General features: G+C 49.5%; 2 protein-coding genes across 8 annotated transcripts in view; both read left to right on the top strand.

The window, feature by feature from the left end:
• Positions 1 to 16220, top strand: part of METTL2A (methyltransferase 2A, tRNA N3-cytidine) — a 35273-nt gene extending 19053 nt beyond the window's left edge. The window contains exons 8-11 of one of the 4 annotated variants that reach the window (XR_013354786.1): positions 11140 to 11207; positions 12328 to 12469; positions 12553 to 12836; positions 15116 to 16220. Coding sequence is in view for 2 of the 4 variants with exons in the window: in XM_077853901.1 (XP_077710027.1) it covers positions 11140 to 11207; positions 15116 to 15157 (110 nt within the window). In the remaining 2 variants the exon portion in view is untranslated. The remainder of the gene's footprint in view (positions 1 to 11139; positions 11208 to 12327; positions 12470 to 12552; positions 12837 to 15115) is intronic. The other 3 variants (XR_013354785.1, XM_077853901.1, XM_077853902.1) reach the window with 3 other exon arrangements.
• A 6109-nt stretch (positions 16221 to 22329) lies between these two features.
• The window catches only part of TLK2 (tousled like kinase 2), a 118178-nt gene continuing 114924 nt past the window's right edge, over positions 22330 to 25583 (top strand). For 2 of the 4 annotated variants that reach the window (XM_077853896.1, XM_077853895.1), the window contains exons 1-2: positions 23806 to 23956; positions 25468 to 25550. In XM_077853896.1, coding sequence (XP_077710022.1) covers positions 23821 to 23956; positions 25468 to 25550 — 219 coding nt within the window. In that variant the 5' untranslated portion in view covers positions 23806 to 23820. Of the gene's footprint in view, positions 22456 to 23479; positions 23636 to 23805; positions 23957 to 25467; positions 25551 to 25583 lie in introns of those variants that run through there. The other 2 variants (XM_077853898.1, XM_077853897.1) reach the window with 2 other exon arrangements.

Raw genomic sequence — 25583 nt, 5'->3', positions numbered from 1 at the left:
CAAATAAATAAATAATTTAAAAAATAAATAAGATTATTTATTGATTTTAGAGAAAGAGAGTGTGCATGCAAGTTAGGGGAGGAGCAGAGGGAAGGAGAATCCTCAAACAGACTCCTCACCAAATGGAGAGCCCTTCTCGGGGCGATCCCAGGACCCTGAAATCATGACCTGAGCTGAAATCAAGAGTCGGCCACTTGGGGCACCCAGATTGCTCAGTGGTTGAGCATCTGCCTTGGCTCAGGGCATGATCCTGGAGACCCGGGATCGAGTCCCACATCAGGCTCCTACATGGAGCCTGCTTCTCCCTCTGCCTGTGTCTCTGCCTTTCTCTGTGTCTCTCATGAATAAATAAATAAAATCTTAAAAAAAAATCAGCCACTTAAATGACTGAGCCACCCAAGGGCACCAATATAAGGTATCTTTAAAAATAAATACAATGATGGGTGCCTGGGTGGCACAGTGGGTTAAGCATCTGACTTTTGGTTTTGGCTCAGGTCTTGACCTCAGGGTCTTGAGATCCAGCTCCATGTCGGGCTCCACACTCAGCACAGAATCTGCTTAGATTCTCTCCCGTTCTCCTTCTGCCTCTCCCTACCCTGTGCGTTCTCTCTCTCTCTCTCTCTCTCTCTAATAAATAAATAAATACGATGAAAACAAAACAGTCTTAGAAGTTCTAGCTGGATCCCACTGCTGCCCAAAGGCTCTGGACCCTATGCCTAGGAACAGTACCGCTAACACAGCAGAGTCACAGCTCTCTTGGAGCTCACATCTGGACTCCGAGACTCCAAGTAAGCCCATGATACATGACTCAGGTGGGCATGTGCCAGAGAGAATTGAGCAGGGCAGGCAGAGGTAGAGGCGGGGAGTGGAGGAAAGAGCCCACTGAGATGTGGCCTCCTGGAGGAGGTGACATCCATGCATGTCTGAGTGAAGAGCCTTCTAGGCAGAAGAACAGGCATTGTGCAGGCGGGGACGTAGACTCCCACACTCTCCACCCCCAGCCGGGAGTCCTGCATGGCTCACTCTTGTCATAAATGCATCTGCCTTTAGCACATTTTAATGAGACTGTTACTCAAATGCACTGTGTACTAAGAAATGAGTAAGTATGATTGTCTCCTACTGACCCTCACATCCAGGGTCTGGATTCTTCGAGGGACGATTAAGATTATGAAGCCAGCCCAACTCACAACGGTCTGGCACATAAAGCAGGATTATTGATCTGTGATCTCAAACATAACTGAAAGGCAAGGGGATCCCCCCAGGAAAGGAAGCTACTTGAGAAACTGAAGATCAGAAGTTGATTGTTAAGAACACACCAGAGCCCAGCAGTCAGGTGGCCTGGGGGTTTCTGACAAGCTGCTGCTGAACCAAGGTCCCCCACCTGCACCCATGAGGTTGCTGCTGAGCAGATCTGTAGTAACATGAACTGGCGTTTGTTTAGAACTTAATACTCTTGAAAAAGCTTTTCATATAATTTAATCCTCACAGCACCCCTGTGAGATAGAAGTATAATTATCTCCATTTTACAGATGAGGAAATCTGATGTTCAGGGAGGATAAATGGTTTACCAAGGTCAGACAACTAGTGTTAATTGTAAGGTAATTCGCTTAAGATTAAGGAGGGGTATTTTGATATAAATTATATTTGACGCAAGGTATGGGTCCAAACATTCTTGGCTCCAACCAACTGTGCCTTCTGGAAAATGCTCCACCGGCTCAGAGGTGTTGCCTGCCATGGGCTGGAGGGAAAAGAAGGGGCACTGGCCCCATCTCTACCCACCACCCTCCCAAACCTCCCAGGAAAAAAGCTGCAACTCTCAGACCTGTGAAATAATTATGGATTGTCCATGAAATCAGCTACATAAATTGTGGTTTTACAACATTGTACAATTTGCAACATTTTCATCAAAGTTAGAAAAATGTAATCCACCAGGCTTACCCTGCACCCTGGGCCTATGAGGCTCAGCCTCCCCTGAGAAGGGAGGACCTGCTCCTCATCTTCTCAGAAGGGCTCCTCCTGGCCCACGCCGGGCCTCGGGCTGTGTCCTGCTCTGTCTCTGCGGCCAGGCACTCTGGAGGGCCAGGTAGGCTCAGTGCTCTGCTATTGCCATCTGGAAATTTTTTAAAAGATTTTATTTATTTATTCATAAGAGACACAGGGAGAGGCAGAGACACAGGCAGAGGGAGAAGCAGGCTCCCTGCTGAGCAGAGAGCCTGACATGGGGATCAATCCCAGGACCCTGAGATCATGACCTGAGCTGAAGGCAGACACATAACTGACTGAGCCACCCAGGTGCCCCAACCTTTAAACCATTCTGACTGGGCCTCCTCTCTTGGAGAGCTGGGCAGCCTTGCTCCCTTGGTGGCTCTTGCTCCCTACTCTGTCCTAGGGATGGTCTGAGAAAAGCCTAGGGGGCCTCTTCCATCCATAGGCCCAGGACTTCCATCCCCAGACCCACTACTCAGCTGGGTTAGATGACAGAATTTGACTTTCCTCACTTCAGTGCCTGACATGCTCTAGGGACCCAGTTCGTGGGTGACAGTTTATGTACTCACCTCAGAAGTATTTACTGAGCACCTACTATGTACCAGACATCATTATAAGTACTGAGGATACAATTGTGATCAAAGTAGACAAAACCTCTGACCCCAAAGAGCTCATATCATAGTATAGAGGCAGGAGGTGGCTAATAAAAAATGAAGGACAATGCTGTATGTCATGAGGAAGGTAAGGCCACATACTGTGTATGACTGAGGTGGGGAGAGGGCTTGGGGTGGGGGGGATTGACACTGGCCAAGAGCATCAGTGGAGGACTCTCACAAGTTGGGGAACATTCAAGTTGAAACCTGAATGAGGAGAAGCCATAAGTCATGAGAAGGTGGGGTACATGCAGGACCCTGAAGGTGGGAGCAGCACATCCTGAGGGGTCCGGGTATGGTGTATCTGGAAAGCCTACCTGACAGGAGAATGGAGGGGGGCTTGGAAAGGCAGGAAGAGCCCAAGGCAGGCAGGAGGTCCTGCCCTGGGCAAGAAGACCCAACCCAGGGCAGCCAAGGATCAGCTGATAGGTGGGAAGGGAAACATAAGTCCAGTGAACACCACTCTTTCCTGAGGAAGGAGAAACAGGGAGGAAGAAGGAGCAAGAAGGAAGGAACAGCAGGACTGGCACACAATTCACAAGGCCCTTTGTTAAAACTTATCAAGAATTTCCAGATGGTGGAATCCCTGGGTGGTTCAGTGGTTGAGCATCTGCCTTCAGCTCAGGTCATGATCCGAGGGTCCTGGGATGAGTTCCACATCGGGCTCCCTGTGGGGGAGCCTGCTTTCCCCTCTGCCTGAGTCTCTGCCTTTCTCTGTGTATGTCTCTCATGAATAAATAAATAGAATATTTTTAAAAATATATATATTTTTTTTTAAATTTTTTTTTTTTTTTAATTTTTATTTATTTATGATAGTCACAGAGAGAGAGAGAGGCACAGAGACACAGGCAGAGGGAGAAGCAGGCTCCATGCACCGGGAGCCCGATGTGGGATTCGATCCCGGGTCTCCAGGATCGCGCCCTGGGCCAAAGGCAGGCGCCAAACCGCTGCGCCACCCAGGGATCCCCTAAAAATATATTTTTTTGAATGGAAGAAAGGACCCGTGAAAGCAGAAATGCTTAGAACCCATGTAAGTCACAGTGTGGGGGCAGAGTTGACAGAGGTAAATGTGGGTGAACCCCTCACTCCACCTTCTCTCTCTCTTTCCAACTCACACTGACTCAGGGAAACATATTTGTGGAATAAGTCTAAGTGGGAGAAGTATTTGTGGGTGAAGAGTTTGGCATGGAGGCACCCAGGGCATCAAGGAACAAAATCCAGACTTTTGCATTTATTCTTACAGAAATGATTTCTATTTATACGTTTCTTGCTATAAATTCCATGTTCTCAGAGCACAGAGAAGCAGGACTTCTCAGGGAGGATGTCACAAGCTGGTAACCCTCAGGCAGGGTCTTGGAAGGTGAAGTTTTTCGGTTTTTTTTTTTTTTTTTAAGATTTTATTTATTTATTCATGAGAGACAGAGAGAGAGAGAGGCAGAGACACAGGCAGAGGGAGAAGCAGGCTCCATGCAGGGAGCCCGACATGGGACTCGATCCTGGGTCTCCAGGATCAGGCCCTGGGCTGAAGGCAGCGCTAAACCGCTGAGCCACCCGGGCTGCCCTGTGTTGTTGTTGTTGTAAGATTTATTTACTTATTTGAGAGAGAGAGAAAGAGTGCAAGCACGCACGCACGAGCAGGGGGAGGGGCAGAGCAAGAGGGAGAGGGAGAGGGACAAGCCGACTCCTCCCTGAGCGCAGAGCCTGAAGCTGGGCTCAATTCCAGGACCCTGAGATCACCACCTGAGCGGAAATCAAGAGCCTGCCGCTTAGCCAACTGAGCTACCCAGGTGCCCCGAGGGCGAAGCTTTTCCTGGTGAACGGGGATGAGGTGTCTGATCAAAGGAATGGAATTTCACAAAGACCCATTTACTGGGAAGAGGAGCAAATGGACGGGATTGCCGCTGTTCCAAAAGGACACTGCATAGGGCAGGTCTTGGAGTGTCTCCTGAGAATACAAATGTCTTCCAGTCAGTTCCTCCCAGATAGATTGTGGAGGCCCCAGATGCCATGCTGAGGAGGTGGGGCTTTATCCTGTGGGCAGCAGAGGGCCACTGGAGAAACTGAAAAGAGGACAACAGAATTACATGGACATTCAAGAAAGTTACCTCTGGCAATAATTCAGAGAGATAACCACAGGGGATGAAAGGGTACGTTGGGGGAGGGGGGCAGGGGCAGGGGAGACCAGAGCCAGGGAGGTTAGGGAGAAGATTCCACTAGTTCCAACAAGATGGATGACCCAATGCTGTGGAAGTGAAGGCGGAAAGGTGGGAACAGGGCCAGCCACATTTAACCAGTACAATGGATAGGATGGATGATGGGTATGAGGTCAGGGAGGCAGGGAGTGAGAAAAACAATCATCTAGAAGTTTCCTGGCGTTAACCAGGGGGGGATGTTGATGCCATAATTAGAGTTTCAATTGAGAAAGAGGAAGAGATTTGAGGATTTGGAGGCAAGCCTATAGTTTGAGCCACCCACAGGCATCTAATGGAGATGCCAGGTCCAATAGACACAAATTTGTAATGAAGAAAAAGGCAAGAAAAGACTTTTTTTCCTTAAAGGTTTTATTTGAGAGACAGAGCAAGCCCGAGAGAGCACGAGCAGAGGGGTGGGGCAGAGGCAGAAGTAGACTCCCCACTAAGCAGGGAGCCCAATGTGGGGCTTGATCCCAGGATCATCATCTGAGCCAAATGCAGACACTTAACCAACTGAGCCACCCAGGTGCCCCAGCAGGGGAGACCGGAATGAGGATCACTAGCACAAAGGTGGTGAATTGAAGCCACAGCAGCAGATGAGTGAGAATTAGAAAGAATGGGGTTAAGAATCAGCTCCTGGGGAACTGAACTGGTCAAGCATCCAACTCTTGATTTCAGCTCAGGTCATGATGTCAGGGTTGTGAGGTGTTACCCTGGGCTCCAAGCTAGGAATGGAGCCTGTCTCAGGTTGTCGTCTGAGTGCCTTAATCATTAAGCAACCCAGTCTCAGCTCAGGTCTTCATCTCTGGGTCTTCAGGTCAGACCCCACATTGAGGGTGGAGCCTTCTTAAAAAAAAAAAAAAAAAAGGAATCGCAACTGCGCTCTGAGGAAGCTAGGAGAGGGGCCCTTCAGGTTCATGGATGGAGATGGTCCACAGAGAGGACAAGAGCCGTTGGAGGCTAACGGTGCTTGTTATTGTTAAGTTTTTTAATAACTAGACGGAAATGAGACCGCCAAGGCAAGCGAGGGTCCAAGAACAGATTTTATTGCAGGCACCCTCGGGCGAGGTTCCACGACTCACGGAGGAAAGAGAGTGAGTCGAGGAAGTCGCGCCGAGACAAGGTGGTAGGGGGTTTCCATAACGTTGTAAGGCAGAACGGTTTCCTATTGGTTGGCTCATATGCAAAGGAAGGATTGCAATCCAACCAGAGTGACCCTCACTATGCAAAGGAAGGATTGCAATTCGACCAGTCAAAGGTGACTTCCTCCTCTGGGGTTTGAAGGGCATTGGGTTCGGTTGAGGAAGTCCAAAGGAGAGGTGTAAGGGTCTGCTCAAGCTGTCGTCCCAAGTGGAGGTGGTGACAGGAACCTCAGCCATTTTGGCGTATCCGCCATCTTGAGGAGTTTCCCTTCCCGCCTGGCCCCAACAGTTATCAGCTGGTCAATATCTGGAGTCTCTTTCCTCACTATTTGCTGTATTTTTTAACTCTTTCATCAGTACCTATATATTGCCCTTTTTTGGTTAAAATATTCCTGGGTCAAATGAAAGAGGCTAAGCGCTGCTGACCGGCCCAGCACCCTGATGCCTGAGCAGAGCGGTAGAGAAGGCGAACCGCGGCCCACCACACAACCCCCTTCTCCAGGACCGCCCCCCCCTCCAGGAATGGCCCCCCTTCTCCAGGACCCGCTCCCTTTCTCTAGGAACAGCTCCCCTCTCCGCCCTCCGACCCCAGAAGAACCGGGGCAGCCGTGTTCCCGCCCTATGACCTCTGTGGCCCCAGATGATTGGACGGGGGTGTGCATGTGACACCGGCCGAGCCAATCAGAGCCTCTCCCGGGACGGCGGCGCGAGAGCGCACCTGGCGCTGGTGGCGGGTCCGAGGGCCTCGAGCTTAGGGGCTGTTGGTTGCCTTGAAGGTCGAGGACAGGACAGACATTGAGGTTGTGGGTGAGAGGGAGCCTGGCAGGCCGAGGGAGAAGCCCCTACCAACAAAAGCCCCGAGGGAGGCCAGGGTTGGGTCACCAGAAACAATGGTGGAGGAGGCGGGAGAGAGGCGGGTCTGAGTTGGGATGATTTCTCATTGCAATGAGAAGTTGCTGGAGAGTTTTTAAGAGAGGGAGTGGCCCGATCTGGATGACCTTCTAAAAGGTTAACACGGTGGGGTGGGGGGTGTATTGTGGGGGCGGGGCAAGGGTGGAGAGCTGTACGGTGGCCCCCGGGTATCCAGGCCGCTATGCGTGGACCAGACTTCTGGCGTGGCGGCCGGGAAGATGGAGGGAGGGAGTCCATGCAGCACCCGGGGCGGGTGTGTGTGTGTGTGTGTGGGGGGGGGGTGTGGAATCAGGTCCAGATGGGGTGATGGTGATGCTGTTACTGAGGTGGGAAAGAAGCCAAACATCGAGGCTTCCATTTGGACATTGTAGGTTGGAGGTGCATGTCCCAGGGAAGATGGAGTGGAAAGCAGTGGGGTACACGGGTCTGGAGGTGGGGAAGCTGGATGCCGGTGTGTGGGGTGGCATCCGTCTGCAGCTGGTGTTAAAGCCATGGGCCTAGATGAGACCACGTGGGAGCTGGAGAGGAGGGCCTAGCACAGAGGATTGGGAGAGGGGAAGGAGCAAGGAAGGAGGGAGGAAAGGAATGTGCAGCGACCCAGAAGTCCAGAGGAGACTGCCCTGGCCAAGCCTCCACTGAGGCCAGAGAAGGACCCTTTGGATTTGGTGATGAACCTACCTGACCTTGGATAACCTGGGTGGAGATTTAATCTAGAAGTTAAATTGGGGTGGGCTTCATCCTTCACTGGAATCTGGATTTAAAAATAGTTATGAAGGACATTTTGGGGGCAAATGGCTAGATCTGAAAATGGATTTTATATTAAATAATATTGTACTAGCATTTGACTTCTTGTAATAATGGTCTGTGGTTAAGTAAGAGAATCCTGGCTCTTAGGAGACACGCATTGTAGTATTTGTTGTAGTAATGAGCAGTGAAGGAGCAGGATGCGTGCAACTTTCCAATGGTTCAACAGTAACAACTAGATATAGCCACCTACGTATGTTTATATACGTAATTTATATATGCTCACCTATGTGTCTATTACCTATATATAAATTATATACTATATATAGGTGTCTTATCTGTTAGAGAAAAGGAAAGCAAATGTGGCAAAATGCTAATTAGGGAAAATCTAGGTCGAGGGTATTTTAATACTTTTCAACTCTTGTGTAGGCTCCTAGAAAAAAAAAATGGGAAAAAAGCAACTTAGAAGAATGAGTGATAGGTGATGAGGAAAGGGAACCCACAGAATTTTGAAAGAGAAAATGGTACAGTAGCTGGAGGAGAATGCGAGGTCGAGGCAGGATTTTACACAAAATTTTTCAAAATGAAAAAAATTTTAATAAGAGCATGTGTATGTTGACAGAAATGATCCTGTGGAAAGAGAAACTGATGATGTAAGAAAGTGCTGAGAGGTACAGGACAAGGTCCTTGGGTAGGAAGGTGGCGGACCAGGGCCACCAGCACACAGAGGGTGGCCTTTGGCCCGAGGGGATGCTGTTGCATGCAGGGCCAGGCCCTGGGGTCACTGGGGCTAGATGGTCCTGTCTGAAGGCTTCCATTTTCTTCATGAAGTAGATCTGGGGCTGCCAGCTGGCTGACAGGACCCCGAGGGCAAGTGAGAGGTTCAAGCAGATTGGGGCACCGGGCCAAGAAAAAACTGGCAAATTTGTTATTTTGTGTTTAGGATCTGAATGAAGGGTATTCACTGGTTTAAGGAAGGAGCCAAGAGAGGAGAGATATAAGCCCTTACACCTCAGTCTTTCCGTCTGTAGCATGAGGGGATCATAGTGGGAGATCTCAAAGGATTTCACTCCTGTAGGCTCAGGGTCCCTTTGTGACAAGCACCTGCTGCGGGGCTTTACTGAATAGCATGTATTTGCATTGTTTAAGAATTAGAGATAGCTAGTAAAGACTGGACGCTTGCCTAGAGAGATTTCTAATTGAGGGTAAGAAGGAAAATATACAGAGAGACGCTTGAAAGGCAGACTGGGTAAGCCTCCAGGGCACCCCTGGGGGGTGCAGGGGTGGCCCAGAGGTCCCTGGGCCTCTGAGATGCCTTGACGAGGCGCCGTTTGGGTGAGCGCAGCACGAAGCCCTTTGAGAGTAAATTCTGCTCTCTCCTGGCTCTCACTGAAGTTGGCATCACACAGCGTGAAATGAAACAGCAGATTAATGTGATTAACACTGAATAAACCTCTGTGTGCGAGCAAATATAGCATGAAGTGGGTTCGGGAATTTTAAAATATCTATTATTAAAGACAGCCCGCAGGGCCGCCGTGGCACCGATGACAAAGCCAGAGGCTGCACGGGAACTTGATATTCCCACGGTCCTTTCCTCAGCAAGGTGCCGTTGCGGGGTGGGTGTCCCTACCGATGCTCTTTCCAGATCCCGTCGGGGGATTACCACCTGTGCCCCATTTTAGAGAGGAAGAATCTCGAGCACTCAACAGCAGTTTTCTAGTATCACGCGAGCAGAGACCGTGGATGTCATCACTGGCTCCCTGTGACCCACTGAGCACCAGGGGGAGGGAAGGCACCTCTCAGTCCCCTCCCACCCCCACCTCCACCCCAGAGCCCAGTGTTCCCTACTGGGATGTCCATTTCTGGCGTGCTTGCTGGGCGCGGGGCTCTGTGCTGAATGCTTTGTGCAGATGGTCTCATTTGGTCTTGATGACAACCCTTGGCGGCTGGTATTATTAACCCCAAGAGGAAACCAAGGGCAGAGAGGTTAAATACCTTGCCAAAGGCCACAGGGCAGAATTACGATTCGAACTTGGATTTGTCTGAACCAGAGCTTGTGCTCTTGCCTGCCCGGCCAGCTGCCATCTCCCAGGAGAGCGCGGTGTGGTGTGGACATTGGAGTTCCTGAAGCCCTTTGCTGGGAAGCCTTAGCACAGTGCCCAGTGCAGGTAACAGGGCGCTTGACAAGTACCAGGGACTGTGGACAGAAGGATGACAGTCCGAACAGATGAATGAATGAATGAGAATGTGACTGCCTGCTTTGTGGGGTCTTTCTCTTCCAAAGGAAGATTTCCCCATAGCTTATGAACAATCTAATTAAGGCAAAGAGGCATCAGAGAATTGCTGGGCCTTTCCTTTATTAACTGTCAGGTCCAACCTGTAGGCTGTTTATATGCCAAGGTCAGAGATCAGTCTTTAGCTGCTGCTCTCCTTTGATTCATTCTGCAAAGCCCTGAACATAAAGTTTATTGATGCGAAACTGATTGGCAGGTAGAGGTAACAAGGTGGCAGGGACAGGGCGTATTAGAGTCTCAGCCACTCTGGGGTCAGTCCCACTCCTTTGCTGTGTTCCTAAGCCATGCTCTGGTTGCTGGGTCATAGCTGTGAGCACTACAGTCCAGATAAGCAGCAAATGTCTGGACCTTCGGCCCTGTTCAGGGAGCCCATCGAGATGAGGAGGGGAAGCTTATCCCTGGTTTTGTCTATTAATTTGGCAAGGAGAGAGTAAGGAACAGAACTTACATAGGGATGGTCTTGAAACTTCACAGACCAAAGGAAATCCTTGGTAAGGCCTCCCTCAGACAGGCCTGGGAATCGGAAGGAGGGGGTTCATTGTTACATCTGCACTTTGCAGCCAGCGCAGGACTAGGATTACCCCGTTACCCCGGTGCTCAGCCCTGTCTCTCTGTCGCGCCCCTGCCAATGCGTCCTCCGCAAAGGAGGGGGTAGGGGAGCATTCGAGACTCTGCTCGTGCTGCTTGCAGAGCGTCTTGGGATAAAAACCAGGAGGTATGCTGTGAGTTCCAGGAGAGGAGGGTGGATTCAGGAGTTGATGAAGCTCGTGCCATTCAAGATATGGAAAGGTCTCTGATATTATTCCCTTGTATCAAAACCAAACTTGATTCCGTCTGATCTGAGAAAAAGCCAGGCTGCAGTTCATTTTATTATTTATTATTATTTTTAAGATTTTTATTTGAGAGAGCACAAGCAAGGCAGAGGGAGAGGGAGAAGCAGGCTCCCGCGGGGAGTCCGATGGAGACTAGATTCCAGGACCTGGGATCACACCCTGAGCCAAAGGCAGGTGCTCAATGGCCGAGCCACCCAGGCATCACCTCCTGCAGTTCATTTTAAATGTAATTTAGAAATAGTGGTTTTCCACAGCAAACAGCTATCTGGATTTAACCCCACCCTCCCTTACAAATTAAACAGTCCATTTAGAAGCAAAGTAACAATAATGATGATAGTAACAAAATTTAACCAACCCCCACCCTCCCTTTTTTATTTCCTTAGGAAATAATCCAGGTTCAAGGTCTAGGCTGAGCAGGGAATGTGTCCTTTCCTGGTCTGTTTCTGCACAGGTAGGGAGACAAAATTCCTTTCCTCTTCTGTGGCAGGGCTGGGCCCAGGTTGCACAGAGCTCCAGACAGAAATGTCCACCAAGGAGCAGGGAGGGACCTGGGGCTTCCATGGCTGTACCCTCCCTTGAATTCACTGAATGCTGAGCAATTGTTATTGTCAGGCACTGGGATAGGAAGGTACGGAAGGAAGGATCCCAGAGGGGCGCCAGTCGATAATACTCTTGCTCTCCTGGTCATGAGTTCAAGCCCCACATTGGGGGTAGAGCATGCTCAAAAATTCTTAAAAAAGGATTATGGAGACCCCCACACTGACCACTAACCATAATGGAACATAATAAATGCTATATTCGCAACAAGAATAAAGTGGTTTAGGTGCATAGAGAAAGAAGGTGAGTGGGACTGGCTACAGTGGTTCTGGGAGTGGTTCCCAGGCCAGCAGCACCAGCCATACCTGGGAAATTAGAAATGCAAATGACAGACTCTACCACAGACCCACTGAATTAGAAACTCTGGAGGTGGGGCCAAGTGATCAGATTTGAAGAAGCCCCCAGGTGATTGTTATGTAAGCTATAGTCCTGGGATTAATAGGGCTTGGCAAACCACCTTGCACCAGCAGCTTATTTTTGCAAATAGAGTTTAACTGGGAGTAGCCACAGTCCTTCATTTACATATCATCTGTGGCTATTTTCCTGCTGGCACAGAGTTAAGTAGTTGTGACAGAGACAATAGTTGCCTGAAATATTTACAATATCCAGCCCTTTATAGAAAATGTTTGCTGCCTCCCAAGGAGTAGGGGTGAGGAGAGGTGGGTCCCCTGCTTGCCCAACCCCTCCCATGGCTGGCGCTGCTAGTGCCTCTGGCAGTCACACTTGAGGCAGCAGTGCGGGACTCAGCTCTAGTTTGGAGACTTCCTGAAAACTCTATAAACAAAGTCAATTCTATGTATCATAAATACGTATCGGTCAACACAATTAGGAAGGTGGTTTTTTAAAAGTCAAATGAGCAAAAAGAAGTCTTCATTCCAGGAAGCCCCATGTTACTCCCTGCCTCTTTGGCCAAGCACTGTGCTTGATGCTTTAAGCATACCTTTCTGGATGGGTATCCTGTCCTCATTTTACAGATAAGGAAGTTGAAGCTCCGAAGATGAAGTAACCAGCCCAAGTTCACAGAGCTCAGCAGAGTAGAGCTTGGATCAGATCCTGGTTCAGCCTTGCTCCCACGTCAGGATCTTTGCCCCATGCTTACCAGCTGTTTTCCTAGAGGTAGGGCAATGCCCCCAGTTGACAATGGGACACTCCACAGGAATCTGTTAACATACTACATACACTTTTCATACTTTTTCTAGTAGAAGAAACAAATCAGCAGGCGTTGGAGAACCAAACCCAGGCCCACTTCTTGGGAGTGGGGTGTGCTCTGGGGAACGTGGAGGAGATAGAGGGCCTGCAAGAGCATAGGACCAACTCCCCCACTGCAGGAGCCCAGTGGGGCAAGTGCTGCATCAGTGCCAGGTGTGATGCTGGCTTTCAGGCAGTGTGAACACCAGAGGCCTCCCAGCCCCCTTCCCTTTCCTCAAGTACCATTACGGCAGGTGGCTGAGCCTCTGCTCAGCTCCTGGTTGTCAGCGTGAAGGTATGTATAAGGGCGTCCCAGGGAAGAAGGACTTGGTCAGGTGAGTCTCGTATCCATGCGAGAAGGAAAAAGAACCTACCGGGGTGTTTCCTGCTCTGATATAGGAATGGAATGGATGGGATGGTCTATAGGTGCCAAGTTTGCAGTTAGACTGAGGAAGTAGTTTCTGTGTGATATCCTTGCAAGGTTGATGCTAGAGACTAGAACAAAAGTAAAATCTTGTCCTGTGACCCCTTGAGCAACCTGGGAGCCAATACACCATTGTCTGGGTAGCGAAAGCAGTGACCAAGGAAGTCCACCCTCTTGTACACAATTACCTGTTTTGGCTTCCACATATTTTTGTTAGATTAGGAAGACAACATTCCTTTGTGTGTGTGTGTGTGTGTGTGTGTGTGTGTGTGTGTGTGACAAAAACATTCTTAACAATAGAGCTTGGGATGTGAGGCAAAAGTTAAAACCTCAGAAAACAACAAGTGGGTTTTTAAATTTATTTTAAAGGTTTTATTTATTTATTCATGAGACACACAGAGAAAGAGAGAGAGAGGCAGAGACACAGGCAGAGGGAGAAGCAGGCTCCATGCAGGGAGCCCAACGTGGAACTCGATTCCCGGACTCCAGGATCATGCCCTGGGCTGAAGGCAGGCGCCAAACTGCTGAGCCACCCAGGTGTCCCTGTTTTTTGTTTTTAAAGATTTTATTTATTTATTCGTGAGAGGCAGAGACATAGACAGAAGGAGAAGCAAGCTCCTTGCAGGGATTCTGATCCGGGACTCGATTCCAGAACCCCAGGATCACAACCTGAGCCAAAGGCAGACCACTGACCTACCCAGACATCCTGATAGCAAGTGTTTGGAGGAGACTAATGATAAACTGCTCTTTTATCAAACTAATCAGTGGCCATGATCAGACATTTTTATTAATATTTTTTAAATGATTTTATTTATTTGACAGAGTGCTCGCACATGTGCACGTGCTGGGGAAGGGGCAGAGGGAGAGAATCTCAAGCAGACTCCCCACTGATCAGAGAGGTGGAGGGGTGCTCAATCCCACAACCCTGAGATCACAACCTGAGCCAAAAATCAAGAGTCAGATGCTTAATTGACTGAGCCAGCCAGGTGCTCCTGATTTTTTATTATTTTAAACAAACTTCTTTGAAAAAATAAGCATCTCAGAGTGTCTTCTACATGCCAGCCTCCGTGCTAGTCTCTCTTAACCTAGGTCACCCAGCCTCACAGCAACTCTGAGGGGTCCCTTTACAGATGGAGTGGCTGGGAAAAAAAAAGATGGGGTGGCTGGGGCTCAGTCAGGGGAATGACACTGGACTGGGCCTCATTGATGGGGAGGGAGAGCTGAGTTTTGAACGAGGTCTTATGACTCTGTGTCTTCTATTCCTTTCACAGCATCGCATTTACTTTTTTTTTTTTTTTTTTTTTTTTATTTATGATAGTCACACAGAGAGAGAGGCAGAGACACAGGCAGAGGGAGAAGCAGGCTCCATGCACCAGGAGCCCGACGTGGGACTCGATCCCGGGTCTCCAGGATCTGCCCTGGGCCAAAGGCAGGCGCCAAACCGCTGCGCCACCCAGGGATCCCCATCGCATTTACTTTGCACCAAACTCTGGATTTGGGAGGCACCTGGGTGGCTTAGTTGGTTAAGTGTCTGCCTTTAGCTCAGGTCATGATCTTAGGGTCCTGGGATCGAGCCTCACTTTGGGCTCTGTGCTCAGGGAGGAGTGTGAGATTCTCTCTCTCTGCCCCTCCTCCCTTCACATTCTCTCTCTCTCTCTCTCAAATAGATAAATCTTTTTAAAAAAATCAAGATACTGGGCAGCCTGGGTGGCTCAGCGGTTTGGCGCGCCTTCAGCCGAGGGCCTGATCCTGGAGACCTGGGATCGAGTCTCGCATTGGGCTCCCTGCGTGGAGCCTGCTTCTCCCTCTGCCTGTGTCTCTGCCTCTTTCTCTCTCTCTCTCCGTGTCTCCCATGAATAAATAAATAAAATCTTAAAAAAAATCAAGATACTAAAGTATATTTTAGGGTGGTGGTTCTTGGACAAGATGGAACCACACTCCCATCAATAACAGACCCTGGGCCTCTGGGTAGTCTGTAAAGGCTGTACACTATGTGCAGGTTTCTGGGGCCAGCTGTGATGTCAACTTCTTTTTCCCTGTTGCAACTGTTGTTTTAGGGAGATCTTGCCTTGAAAAATCATTTCATTTTGCATTTACATGATCCTTTTTTTTTTTCTTCCAAATCTCAAAAAGCTTTATTGTGTTAACAGGCTTCATCCTCGGAGCAAGCTTGGGAGGAGAACAGGTGTTAGCTGTCAGCTTGATAGATGAGGAAATTGAAGTAACTTTCCTAAAGTCTTCGGCTAATAAATGTTAAAGCAGAGCCTAAAACTGGAAGCCTCACCAAGATACCTGCAAACCCCTGAGAACAAGACTTGGAAGACTCAACAAGTGTAGGATGAGATCAGCCACCTACAAAGAAGCAGGGTTGGCTAAAAATGGGCTATCCAAATGTCTAAGAAAATGTAAGCCTCTACATTGCTTGTGGTTTCAGAAGAGCTGTCATCTGCCCACCCAGCATCTAAGAGAGGAGTCTAAAAAGAAGGGCTCTGGTGTAATTCCACAACAGGGACAGACCAACACCCTGGCTTTTTTAGAAGACAGTGTCCTGTTTCGAGGAATTGGAAACGGCAGCTGAACGTAGCTTGACACAGTGGAGCCAGTAAGATTAGCCCAGTCATCCCCCTGGCCTGCGGAGGAACCTCCTGGTGTGGTTTGCCTTCCTGAGTAGCTTTTCTGTGAGCAGAGTCAGCTGGTCAAATGTCACTGCCTGGCAGTCTTGTTCTTTTAAAGGGAGTGAGTTGACATCATGGGTGTGTACCATTCTCTCAGCATTTTCATTACATTCTTCCTGAGTTAGATTAACTCCGAAGCAAGGGACCTGAAGAACTGAGAAACGGGTTCTGAGTGATGTGACTTCGATAAGAGTCTTACCTAAATAACCAAACAACTGCCCATGCGTGGTAAGCTGTCACAGGAAGTGCAAAGCAGCTGCCAGCTAGGGAAGGCAGGGAACACAATAAATATGGGGTCATGAAACGAGACCCCAGAACAGGGTGGAGGAAAGTTAGAGTTAACTGAACCAAACTAGAAAAGTAGGTGGAACCTGGGACAGGCCAGGAGGGGGACAGAAGGGAGCCCTCGCCCCCACCCCATACAGCGGAGACCCCAGTGCAGCAGGGGGCCAACTGCACTGGCTTTGGAGAATCCTCTGAGCTGGCTGGGGACCTCATACCTCTTCTGCACTTTCTCCTCCTCATCTGTACGGTGGGCCTCCCTCAAGGTGGAAGGGATTAAATGTGATAATGAACATGCTCTCATTCTAGTGCCTGCCCTATAAATGCTCAATAAGTGCTTTCTGTCATAATCCCTATCCTTTGGGATTAGACATTAAACACAGACTCAAAACTGTTGAAACACACTACAGCATTAAGTACTCTGCTGCACCAGAACCTTGCTGCAACTGTGGTCTGCCTGTGTGCTCTGCTCCATGGCTGGCACCGTTCTCTCTAGCACCAGAGAGCCCAGGAACAAAGTTGGCCTACAAGTTCTGGGCCCGGGGCATTTTCATTTACTGTTTCCTCTTCCTGGAATGCTCTTGCCCTAGACTGTGACAGGGTTTGCACATTCATTTCATTTAGGCATCTGCTCAGATGGCACATTATCAGAGAAAAGCTGTGCTTGACCTACCTCTCTATAGAAAGTAGCATCTCTACTGCCACCAGGGCCTAGTGCTCTATTCATGTTTCCTGCCTGCTTTCTCCCCACACACTCATTACCCTTGACATTCAATCACGAGTTTATTGTTTCTCCAAGTGGCATGCACATGAGAGCAAGCATTTGATTTGGGGCTGTGCTCTTCTTTTTAACATGCCCTCCTCACTTCCTTCTACTCAAAAGCCTAGAATGGTTGTCCCTTGAAAGAGGTGGGAGGCTCTTCTCATTCTATCACCTAAAGGCAGATACTTGCCAGTTCCATATTGTTATCATGTATACACAGAAGATAGGACACACTTCATGTGATGTAAAAATATGTGGCCATGCCAGTTAGGTAGCTGATGGACAGCATTCCAGGGAGAAGGATGGTAAGTGCAAAGGCTCTGAGGTGGGAGCAGACAGCGAGGCTGGAGTAGAGGAGCTGGGGGCTGAAGTAGAAGTTAATTCCAAGGTTTCTGGTCTAGATGGTGAAAGAATAGAATTGATGTTTGCTAAAATGAGTCAGCTCGGGGGAAGAGCAGGTTTTGGGTATGTGAAGTTTTCAGATGCTTGCAGTTTGAACGTATCTGCCACAAATCCAGTGGCATACCAAGTGCTTTACATACATTATGCCCATTGCACAGGTAGGAAAACTGAGGCACCAGAACTTGCATCTCAGAACATGTATATAGAAAGGCTAGGCTTTGAACCCTGGCTGTCCTCCAAAGGCCTGTCACTGAGAAGTGCTGGTCATTAAAGGAAGAGCTAAGAGAGGAGACTTGGCTCATTTTGGAAAAATCAATAATAATTTGGGTATGGTGAACTCACAAAGGTCTTTCTGGATCTGGAATGGTAACTTTATGGAAATTAAAAGGGAGCCTGATATCACGGGAGTTTTGGGGCTGCAATCCCTTTGGCCTCAGCAAGGTTGCTGGCAAATCCATTTCCACGTCCATCAGGCCATCATCACATGATGCCAAAACAATGGAATGAAATGTGGAAAATCTGTTTGAGGTTATTATCCTGGGTTATACTCCAAGTTTTCATATTTTCTAAGATTTGCTTACTTAGAAATCATTCACAAAAATTAGCATAAAACAGACAAACCTTTCAAGGCCTTGATACGCAATATGGTCTGCAGACCAGCAGCAAGAGCATCACCTGGGAGCTGCCGGAAATGCAGAGCCTCAGGTTCCATCCCAGACTTTTCTTTTTCTTTTTCTTTTTTTTTTTTAAGATTTTATTTATTTGAGAGACAGAGAGTGAACGAGAGGGAGCATGAGCGAGGTGAGGGACAGAGGGAGAAGCTGGCTCCCTGTTGAGCAAGGATCCTGAAACCAGGCTCGATCCTGGGACTCTGGGATCATGACCTGAGCCAAAGGTAGATAGATGCTTAACCGACTAAGCCACCCAGGGGCCCCCCATCCCAGACTTATTAAGTCAGAACCTGCATTTAGCAAGATGCCCAAGGGATACAGATGCTCATTACAATTTGAGAAGTCCTTGGCCCGGAGCCGACACGGACAAACTTTTTCCGTAAAAGACTAGATAGTAAATATTTCAGGTTTTACTGGCCTGTCACAATTATTGTTTTGTTTTTGTGGTGCAAAAGCAGCCACAGATAACATGTAAAGGGTTAGTGTGGCTGTGTTCTAATGAAACTTTTATGGATGCCAAAATTAGAATTTTATGTAATTTTCATGTGTCATACTATTCTTTTTCTTTCAACTGTTTAAAAATGTAAAGCTCATTCTTAGCTCAGAGGCTGTACAAAAAGGCACTCATTTTCTGACTTGCCTTTTGGGGGCTGACCATGCCCAAGCCTCCTGCCCCTCACTGGGTGATCCCCTTCTTTCCTCCCTACGGACATGGGGCTTGGGCTCCCATCCCCTCATGACCTATGTCAGAAGGTTGATGGCTTAAGCCTAATATAAAAAGCCATAGAAGAGGGGCGCCTGGCTGGCTCAATCAAGATCTGACTCGATCTTGGGGTCATGAGTTCGAGTCCCATGTTGGGTGTAGAAATTACAAAAAGAATTATAAACTTTAAAGACACCTATTTTTGTTTTTAAAGCCAACAGAGGAACTGAGATTTTAAAAATATACTTTTGCTAGTTACCACAAATACGGGGGAATCAGTAGCTAAGGGAGGGGGCTTGTGACATTTAGTGCATTTGCTCTCTTTTGCTTTTTTTTTTTTTTAAGACTTTATTTCTTCAGGAGAGAGAGAGAGAGAGAGAGACAGGCAGAGGGAGAAGCAGGTTCCACGCAGGGAGCCAACGTGGGACTTGATCCGGGGTCTCCAGGATCATGCCCTGGGCTGAGGGCAAGTGCTAAACCGCTAAGCCACCCAGGGATCCCCTCTTTTGCTCTTCTATTTGTCTATCTTGCATTTCAGCTGTTGGGAAGAAGGAACACACAATGCAGAGGAAAGACAATTATTAAAAAATAACTTTTGGGGAGGGAGTTGGAAGAGGAAATAAGAAAAGGGAGGTACTCTCCAGGAGAATAAGAAGATCGTTCCCCGGTCAGTGGGCTGTGGGGGAGAATGGATGACTCGATAAATAAAGCAAATGGTGTCAAGGGCACTTGCTCAAGAGTTTGTGAAGCAAGCTAGGCGGGAGGAGGCTATGACAAACACAGAGACAGGAGACTGACTGGCAGAGTCGGATGAAGGCCGAGACCTGAATTTTAAAAATCTGTAGTGTATGTTTATGGCAACCAACCACTTTTCCATTTGGTAGGAATGGGGAGAAGGGGGGAAATAAGGTTGACTCAACACTTACTATAGGTCACGTCAGGCATGGTTGAAAGACATTTCCCATCGTTTCAATTTTAATTAAAGCAACTCACGGAATTAGGTGTGCTGGCCAGTTTTTAGATAGAGAACCCCAGAGGTGAAGAAGCAGGATTGGAACCGAGTTTGGTCCAGTCACAAATACTTTAGTATTTCATACTGTCCTGCCTAGTGCAATGTCTAGTGGAAATACTGCCTTCATGAAATTCCTTATTTATTCTTATGATGAGAAACCCTCAATTCTCAGGGGTGGGGGAACAATATAAAGAGACTGGGCAGATGACTTGTTTTTCTCTACTGCCCATACCACCCTGTACCCCCCCCCCACCCGACCCCGGCAACAAATGTAATGCTTTAATTAAAAAGACGTTAAGTCCTTTTTCTTTATTTTTTGGTCCTTTTCCTGTTATGAAACAAAACATCTAAACAACTCAGTACACTAGCAGCCTGGTTTCCAAAGTTAAATTGTGTGCCCTTAAACCAATCTAATGGCAAACATACATAAACCCTTTGCAGAAATGTGGAGTTTGGTGGTCATTTATTCAGGAAATACTCTATCAGGCATATATATATATCTCATTTAATCCTCCCACAGTCCTGGAAGATGTTAACACCATTTTGTGGATAAAGAAACTGAGGCATGGAGAACTTAAGTATCTTGCTTAAGGCTACACAGCTGATAAGAGTCTGGAAGGATTAAAATCAAGGACCTTGCCTAGTAAGTTTGTCCTCTTAGCCACCACATTGCAGGCTCCTTTTAGAAAAGGTGCAATCACGCTAGGACTATCAACCTGCTCAGTATCATATGCCAGGATCTTTTTGTTGCAGCTGGTGGATATTGTGAAACATTCAAGGAGATGCTGGACAATCATTAGTGTGGTACAAGTCAAAAAGCCAAAGGTTAAACCAGTTTCTCCCGGTGTCTTCCTCAGAACAACACCTTTTCCATGACTACACTGAACCAACCAACCAACCCACCCAAACTAGAGTGGTAATTCCAAAATTAAATGGAAAAATACTGAAAAACTCCACCTCCCTCACCTCCGAGATTGCCATATGCATATTACACATTTTAGGCTCCAAGTAGTACTGAAATAATGGATTCCATTTAGTTTTAACCAACAGTTTCCCAAGGACCCAAGTACAATGTCTACTCTCTTTAAAGCCTATTAACCAATCAAGGTTTGCAGAGTACATCTTGGGGAACACCAGAACCAGCCCGAGGCATGTCCAGCCAGCTCCACGGTCTTCTCTGTGACCTTGGGCATGAGCCTGGAGGAGCTGTCATGCATTCCCCTGAAGACAGGGGCAGATGATCAACATGCATGGCTTCTGACTGAATCCCTGTCTGAGCCATTAGCCTGTACAGCTAATGGGAATTGGGCCTTTGCATGGGGCATGTCACCATTTGCCAGTCTGGGACAAGGGAGTCTGACAAAGTTGCAATGTGAGTACACACATTTTAAACAAGTTGATTCACGAACCCAAGGTTCAATTGCATTGTGAGAGGTACCATCTGACAAGATAATTTACTTTGAAATTACCCATCTTTCTCTGGGAAAGGGTAAGGTTCTTTTCCCTCGCTGTTGATATTTGATATCTTCATTTCTACAATGCTTATAAATAGAAGCACCCAATCTTTGTGGTAAGCAAATTCATTAAATTCCTACAAGCAATTCCTAATAGGACCAGTGTTAAATCCAGAGTGGGGCTGTGAATAGATCTACACCAGTGTGAGTTCTTTGGCACGCAGAGAAAAACACACCAGGAAAAGCGAAACTAAAAATATCACCTTTCCCTGTATTGCAATGATTATTCGAAATAATTACCTCATCAAATGGAATCCTAGCCTTTTCGACCTGGAAAGGCCTTTGTAAATCTAGTCCAAACCCTTCCTTCATAGATGAGGTTGGCAAAGCTTGAAAAGGGTGAGTGACAGGTCCATGCAGCTTGTCAGTGGAACAGCTGGACTGAACTCGGCTCTGACTCTCTGTCCAGTGCTCTGTCTCCTAAACTCTTTTCTCCCCATTTAAGACATTCCAGTGTTGTTTTAAGGAGTTGCTTTCTTGATCATTCACTATAATGCAAAAGCTTGCCTCATTTGCTGTTTTTGTGTGTGTGTGTGTGTTGGAGGGGAAGGCAAGTCCTACCTAGATCATCTGCCCCTTGGTTCTCTGGCTAGCCCTCCACCTTGACCTCTCCTCCTACCCTCTGCCCCCAGCTGGCTCTCCCCCTCCCCTTCAAACATTGTTATCTTTGGCAATATGTGTGTGCACTTTCCAACCTGGCTGGGATCTGGGGCAAGGTGACTCTTGGTTTAATGGATTTTTTTCCCACAGTGCCCGAATTGGTCCAAGGGTATGGAAGGTCAGACAAGGAACAAAAAGTAAACTGCCATCCTCGGCCCTTTCAGCAGGTCTGTGTTCTGTTAATACAACAAGAATTAAGAAAAAATAAGAGAAAAAGGCAGAAACTCCACTTGAAGTACTTGCCTACCCCCTGGAAAAGTTCAAGGCTGTTGTTCATTGTCTGAATTTTCCCCTTGTGATTCACTTGTATTCCTTAAATCATCTTCAGATGTCTGATCATGGAAGCGTCAGAGGAAAATACAAAGTTGAGTATTTGCGTTGAAGTCAGTGTCCAGGCTCCTAGGAGTCAGTGGAGAATGTGCTCCCCCCCGCCCCCCCCTTGGGGCTGAGAGATCAGAGTGGGAGTCTCTTCTTCCCACGCTGGAGGCCCTCCAGGCTGCGGGGGCTACTAGGCACAAGAGCTCACCTCTTCCTAGTTCTCATTGCCCAGGAGACATTCTGTGTGGGCCAGGCCTGTGTTTTCTATGCTAGTCCTACCCGCAGGTCCCGCTAAGTACCCAGGAGGGCCGTGTTTTTTTTTTTTTTTTTTTTTTAAATCAGAGGTTGCAATGGAACCTCCCCTTGGGTGCCCGGGGCGTCCCTCTGGGGTAGCGCCCCCCCTTCCGGAGGGCAGCATCCTGGCGGGGGTGGGGGCTCAGCTTTGATCCCTGGGAACCTTTTGTCCCTAGAGGCGCCCTCCGCCAGCCAGGTACGTGGAGGGAAAGTGCTGTCCGTTTTCCAGGGTTTGGGGAGCCGGACGGTCCCTTAGCAGAGCGGCGGGGCGTGCGAGAGGCCAACGCGGTGGGCACGGCGAACTCACTAGCTGGGCGTCTCCGAGGAAGTTCGGGCGGGGTCCGCCGGCTCCCGGGCTTTCTTCCTCCAGAATCCATCCCGGGGCAGAGCAAGCCCGCTTCTCACCCAAACTCGTGGAGACGAGGGGCTGGGCGGGCGCGGGGCTCGGCGAGGCGGATCGGGGAGCGCCCGGCCCAGGCGGCGAGGCCCCTCCAGCGCCGGTCCGCGGCCCAGGGCGCCGGCCCGAGCGCCTCGGCCAGGCCGGTCGGTCCCGCGGGCGGGGGCCGGTGACAGACGATCGGCGGCGGGGGCTCCCGGACTCCGGCCGGGGTCGGGCTCGGGGCGGCCAGTAGCCGGCGCCGCCCGCGCGCCCGCCCTCAGCCGCCCGGCGAGGCGGCGGCCTCCTCCGCCGGCGCGGGGTCCCCTGGTTAACCCCTGCCCGCCAGCCTGGCCGCTGATTGGAGGAGGCGGGGCGCCGGGGCAGCGGGGACCCCCCCACCTTCCTCGTCCCCTCCCCCTCCTCCCCCACTGCCGGCTCTTCCCCCACCCCCCCAGGACCCCCCCTGCCTCCCAGCCGTGCAAATCTCGCGAGGAAACACGCGGTTTCACTAGTGTGTTTACACCGATCACTACTAATCCGGACCGAACCGATCCGGATTAAGGGGCCGGAGGCGGGTCCTGGGCACCAGCGGTTCCGACCCCCCCCCCCCCGCCCTCCGCGCCGCACCCGAGTGGCCCCCAGCCGAGCGGGCCCCCACCTCCCGGCCCGGCCTGGGCCCTCTTGCGCCTCCCTTGGCCTTTGTCCGGCGCCAGGAGGCCGGTCCCGCGCCCCCCGCGGCCGCCCGGGCCCGGGCCCGCGTCAGGCGCCTGGCTCTGTACGCGAGCCCGGGGATCTGCGGCCTCCGCGGCCCCCCTCCCCCGCCCGCCCTCTCGTGGAGCCCGGCGCCGGCGGCGGCTGCCCGGGCGGGGGGTTGCGGCGCTCAGGAGAGGCCCCGGCTCCGCCCCGGGCCTGCCCAAGGGGAGAGCCGAGCGGTCCGCGGCCGGGTCGGGTCGGGGCCCCTCCCGGGAGGAGCGTGGAGCGGCGGCGGCGGCGGCAGGTGAGAGGCTGAGCCCCGGGCGGGGGAGGGCGCCGGGCCTGGGGCATTAACCGTTCGGGGGACCCCTCAGCTGAGGAGGCTGCGGCCCGGGCCCACCCGGGGGCCGCCGCCGGGCCGCAGCTCCTCGGCGCTGAGGCGGGAGGGGCTCCCCGAGGGCTGCGGGTCGCCGAGGGGCCGGACTGAAGATGGGGGAGGCCCAGGCGGCCCCGGCCTGGGAGTGGGGCCGGCGGCCGGCAGGGCGAAGGGGACGCCCCGGCAGCTGGAGGCCCCGGCAGCCTCCCGGGCGCCCCCGAGAGCCGGCCCGCCCTCCCTCCGTGACAGGTGGGCCTGGAGTTGGGGAAAGTTTGGAGCCGGCGGGAGGCGAGGGGCGCCGGGACCAGGCCCCATCGGTTCTGCTTCCCGGCTGTGGGCTGCAGGGAGGATCCCGGTCCAAGGCCCTGCTGGAATGAGACAGAGTGGAGATTTCCTCAACATGAGTTGACATTAAATGGAATAACCGCTGGGGCGTTATTTTCCGGTCCAGGCCTGGGGATGGAGGTTTAGGAAATGTTCCGAGAGACCCTAGGGTGTGAGGGAGGCTGCAACCTCTGCCATTCAGGCCTTGATTAGGGCAGGGCGAGACGCGAGGAAGGCCACTTGCGGGGAAGCGCTCTCTCTCTCTCTCTATCCCCTTCTCGCTTTCTTTCTTTTTCTTTTTTAAGATGCCTTTCTGCCTTCTGGAGAATTTCCTTATTCCCTCGCTAACCTGCACTTGTGTGGGTGAAACTTTAATTTGTCACCCTTTCATTCCCCTTTGCCCCAGGCTCTCAATCCAGGAAGGGAAATGAAACTGGAGGACTGGTAGGGGTGGTTACAGTTAACGTGGAGTTGTTAGATTGCAGAGGAGAATGTTTAATTCATGTTCTCAGTGAACTTTTAAATCATGCCCATCGTTCCAAAAGCTGTTTAATAATATGTTCGGAGGGGTTCTCTGTAATGGTGTATGCTCCCATTCCACTTTTAATATTAGATTTCCAATGGGTTCTGCAAGAGCTGATCTCTTGCAATGATGGACGCGTTTGCTGAAAGTAGCCTGTGCATTTATTTTATTGGTCGTGGAAGGAGTTTAAAAATGGTGTCCTCCTGCCCTTCCCTGCTTGGAAGGAGTGCTAAAAGCAGATGTCTAGAGAAACCTACTGCTCCAGGGAGTGGTCAGAAAAAGATTTTGTAAAGGGATGGTTATGGAGCTCTACTGATTTCCTGAGTGAATGCTGGTTGATGGTTTTACCATGGGTTCTCTATTAAATTTAAGATAATTAATTCCTTTTTTCATGAGCTACTGTGAGCTCTTCAGAGAAGGGAGCTATATAATAGAGTTATTTGAAGTTATTTGTGGCTTCTGATTCATGCTACATTATTTTTAAATTATTATTAGCAATTCATATTTTTAGTTTTAAGGACTAGTTCCTGTGGGTTGGGGAAACCTATCGAAAAGTACTTAGTTAAATTGAAAGGTCGATAGAAGGAATTTTTCTGTTGTTTTGTAAGTTAGTCCTTGCTCAACTTTTACTGAGATTATATGAAGGTTTGAGGTTTTTTGCTGTTAAAATCAGATCGGAACTGGACAAGGATAAGAAGCCCTCTGAAGAGGACTTCTGAGCCATTTTTAACTTTAAACGTATTGCTATTTGAGGGAGCATGTTGTAGTTTATCATTTGTATGCTGTATTTACTTGTGGTTTACCTGTGTGTGATCATCAAATGAAATAATCACTGCATTTTCTTATATCTAAAAATTGGTACCTCATGTTTTAGCTTCTATGGTCTCACAACCTACTTTGTCTTTTTCAATAGAAATGATGGAAGAATTGCATAGCCTGGACCCTCGACGGCAGGAATTATTAGAGGCCAGGTTTACAGGAGTTGGTGTTAGTAAGGTGAGTAGAATGCTGATAATGAGCACTGTTCAT

Source organism: Canis aureus, chromosome 16, assembly GCF_053574225.1.
Source record: "Canis aureus isolate CA01 chromosome 16, VMU_Caureus_v.1.0, whole genome shotgun sequence".
Lineage (NCBI taxonomy): Eukaryota > Metazoa > Chordata > Mammalia > Carnivora > Canidae > Canis > Canis aureus.
This window is presented reverse-complemented; position numbering and strand designations above follow the sequence as displayed.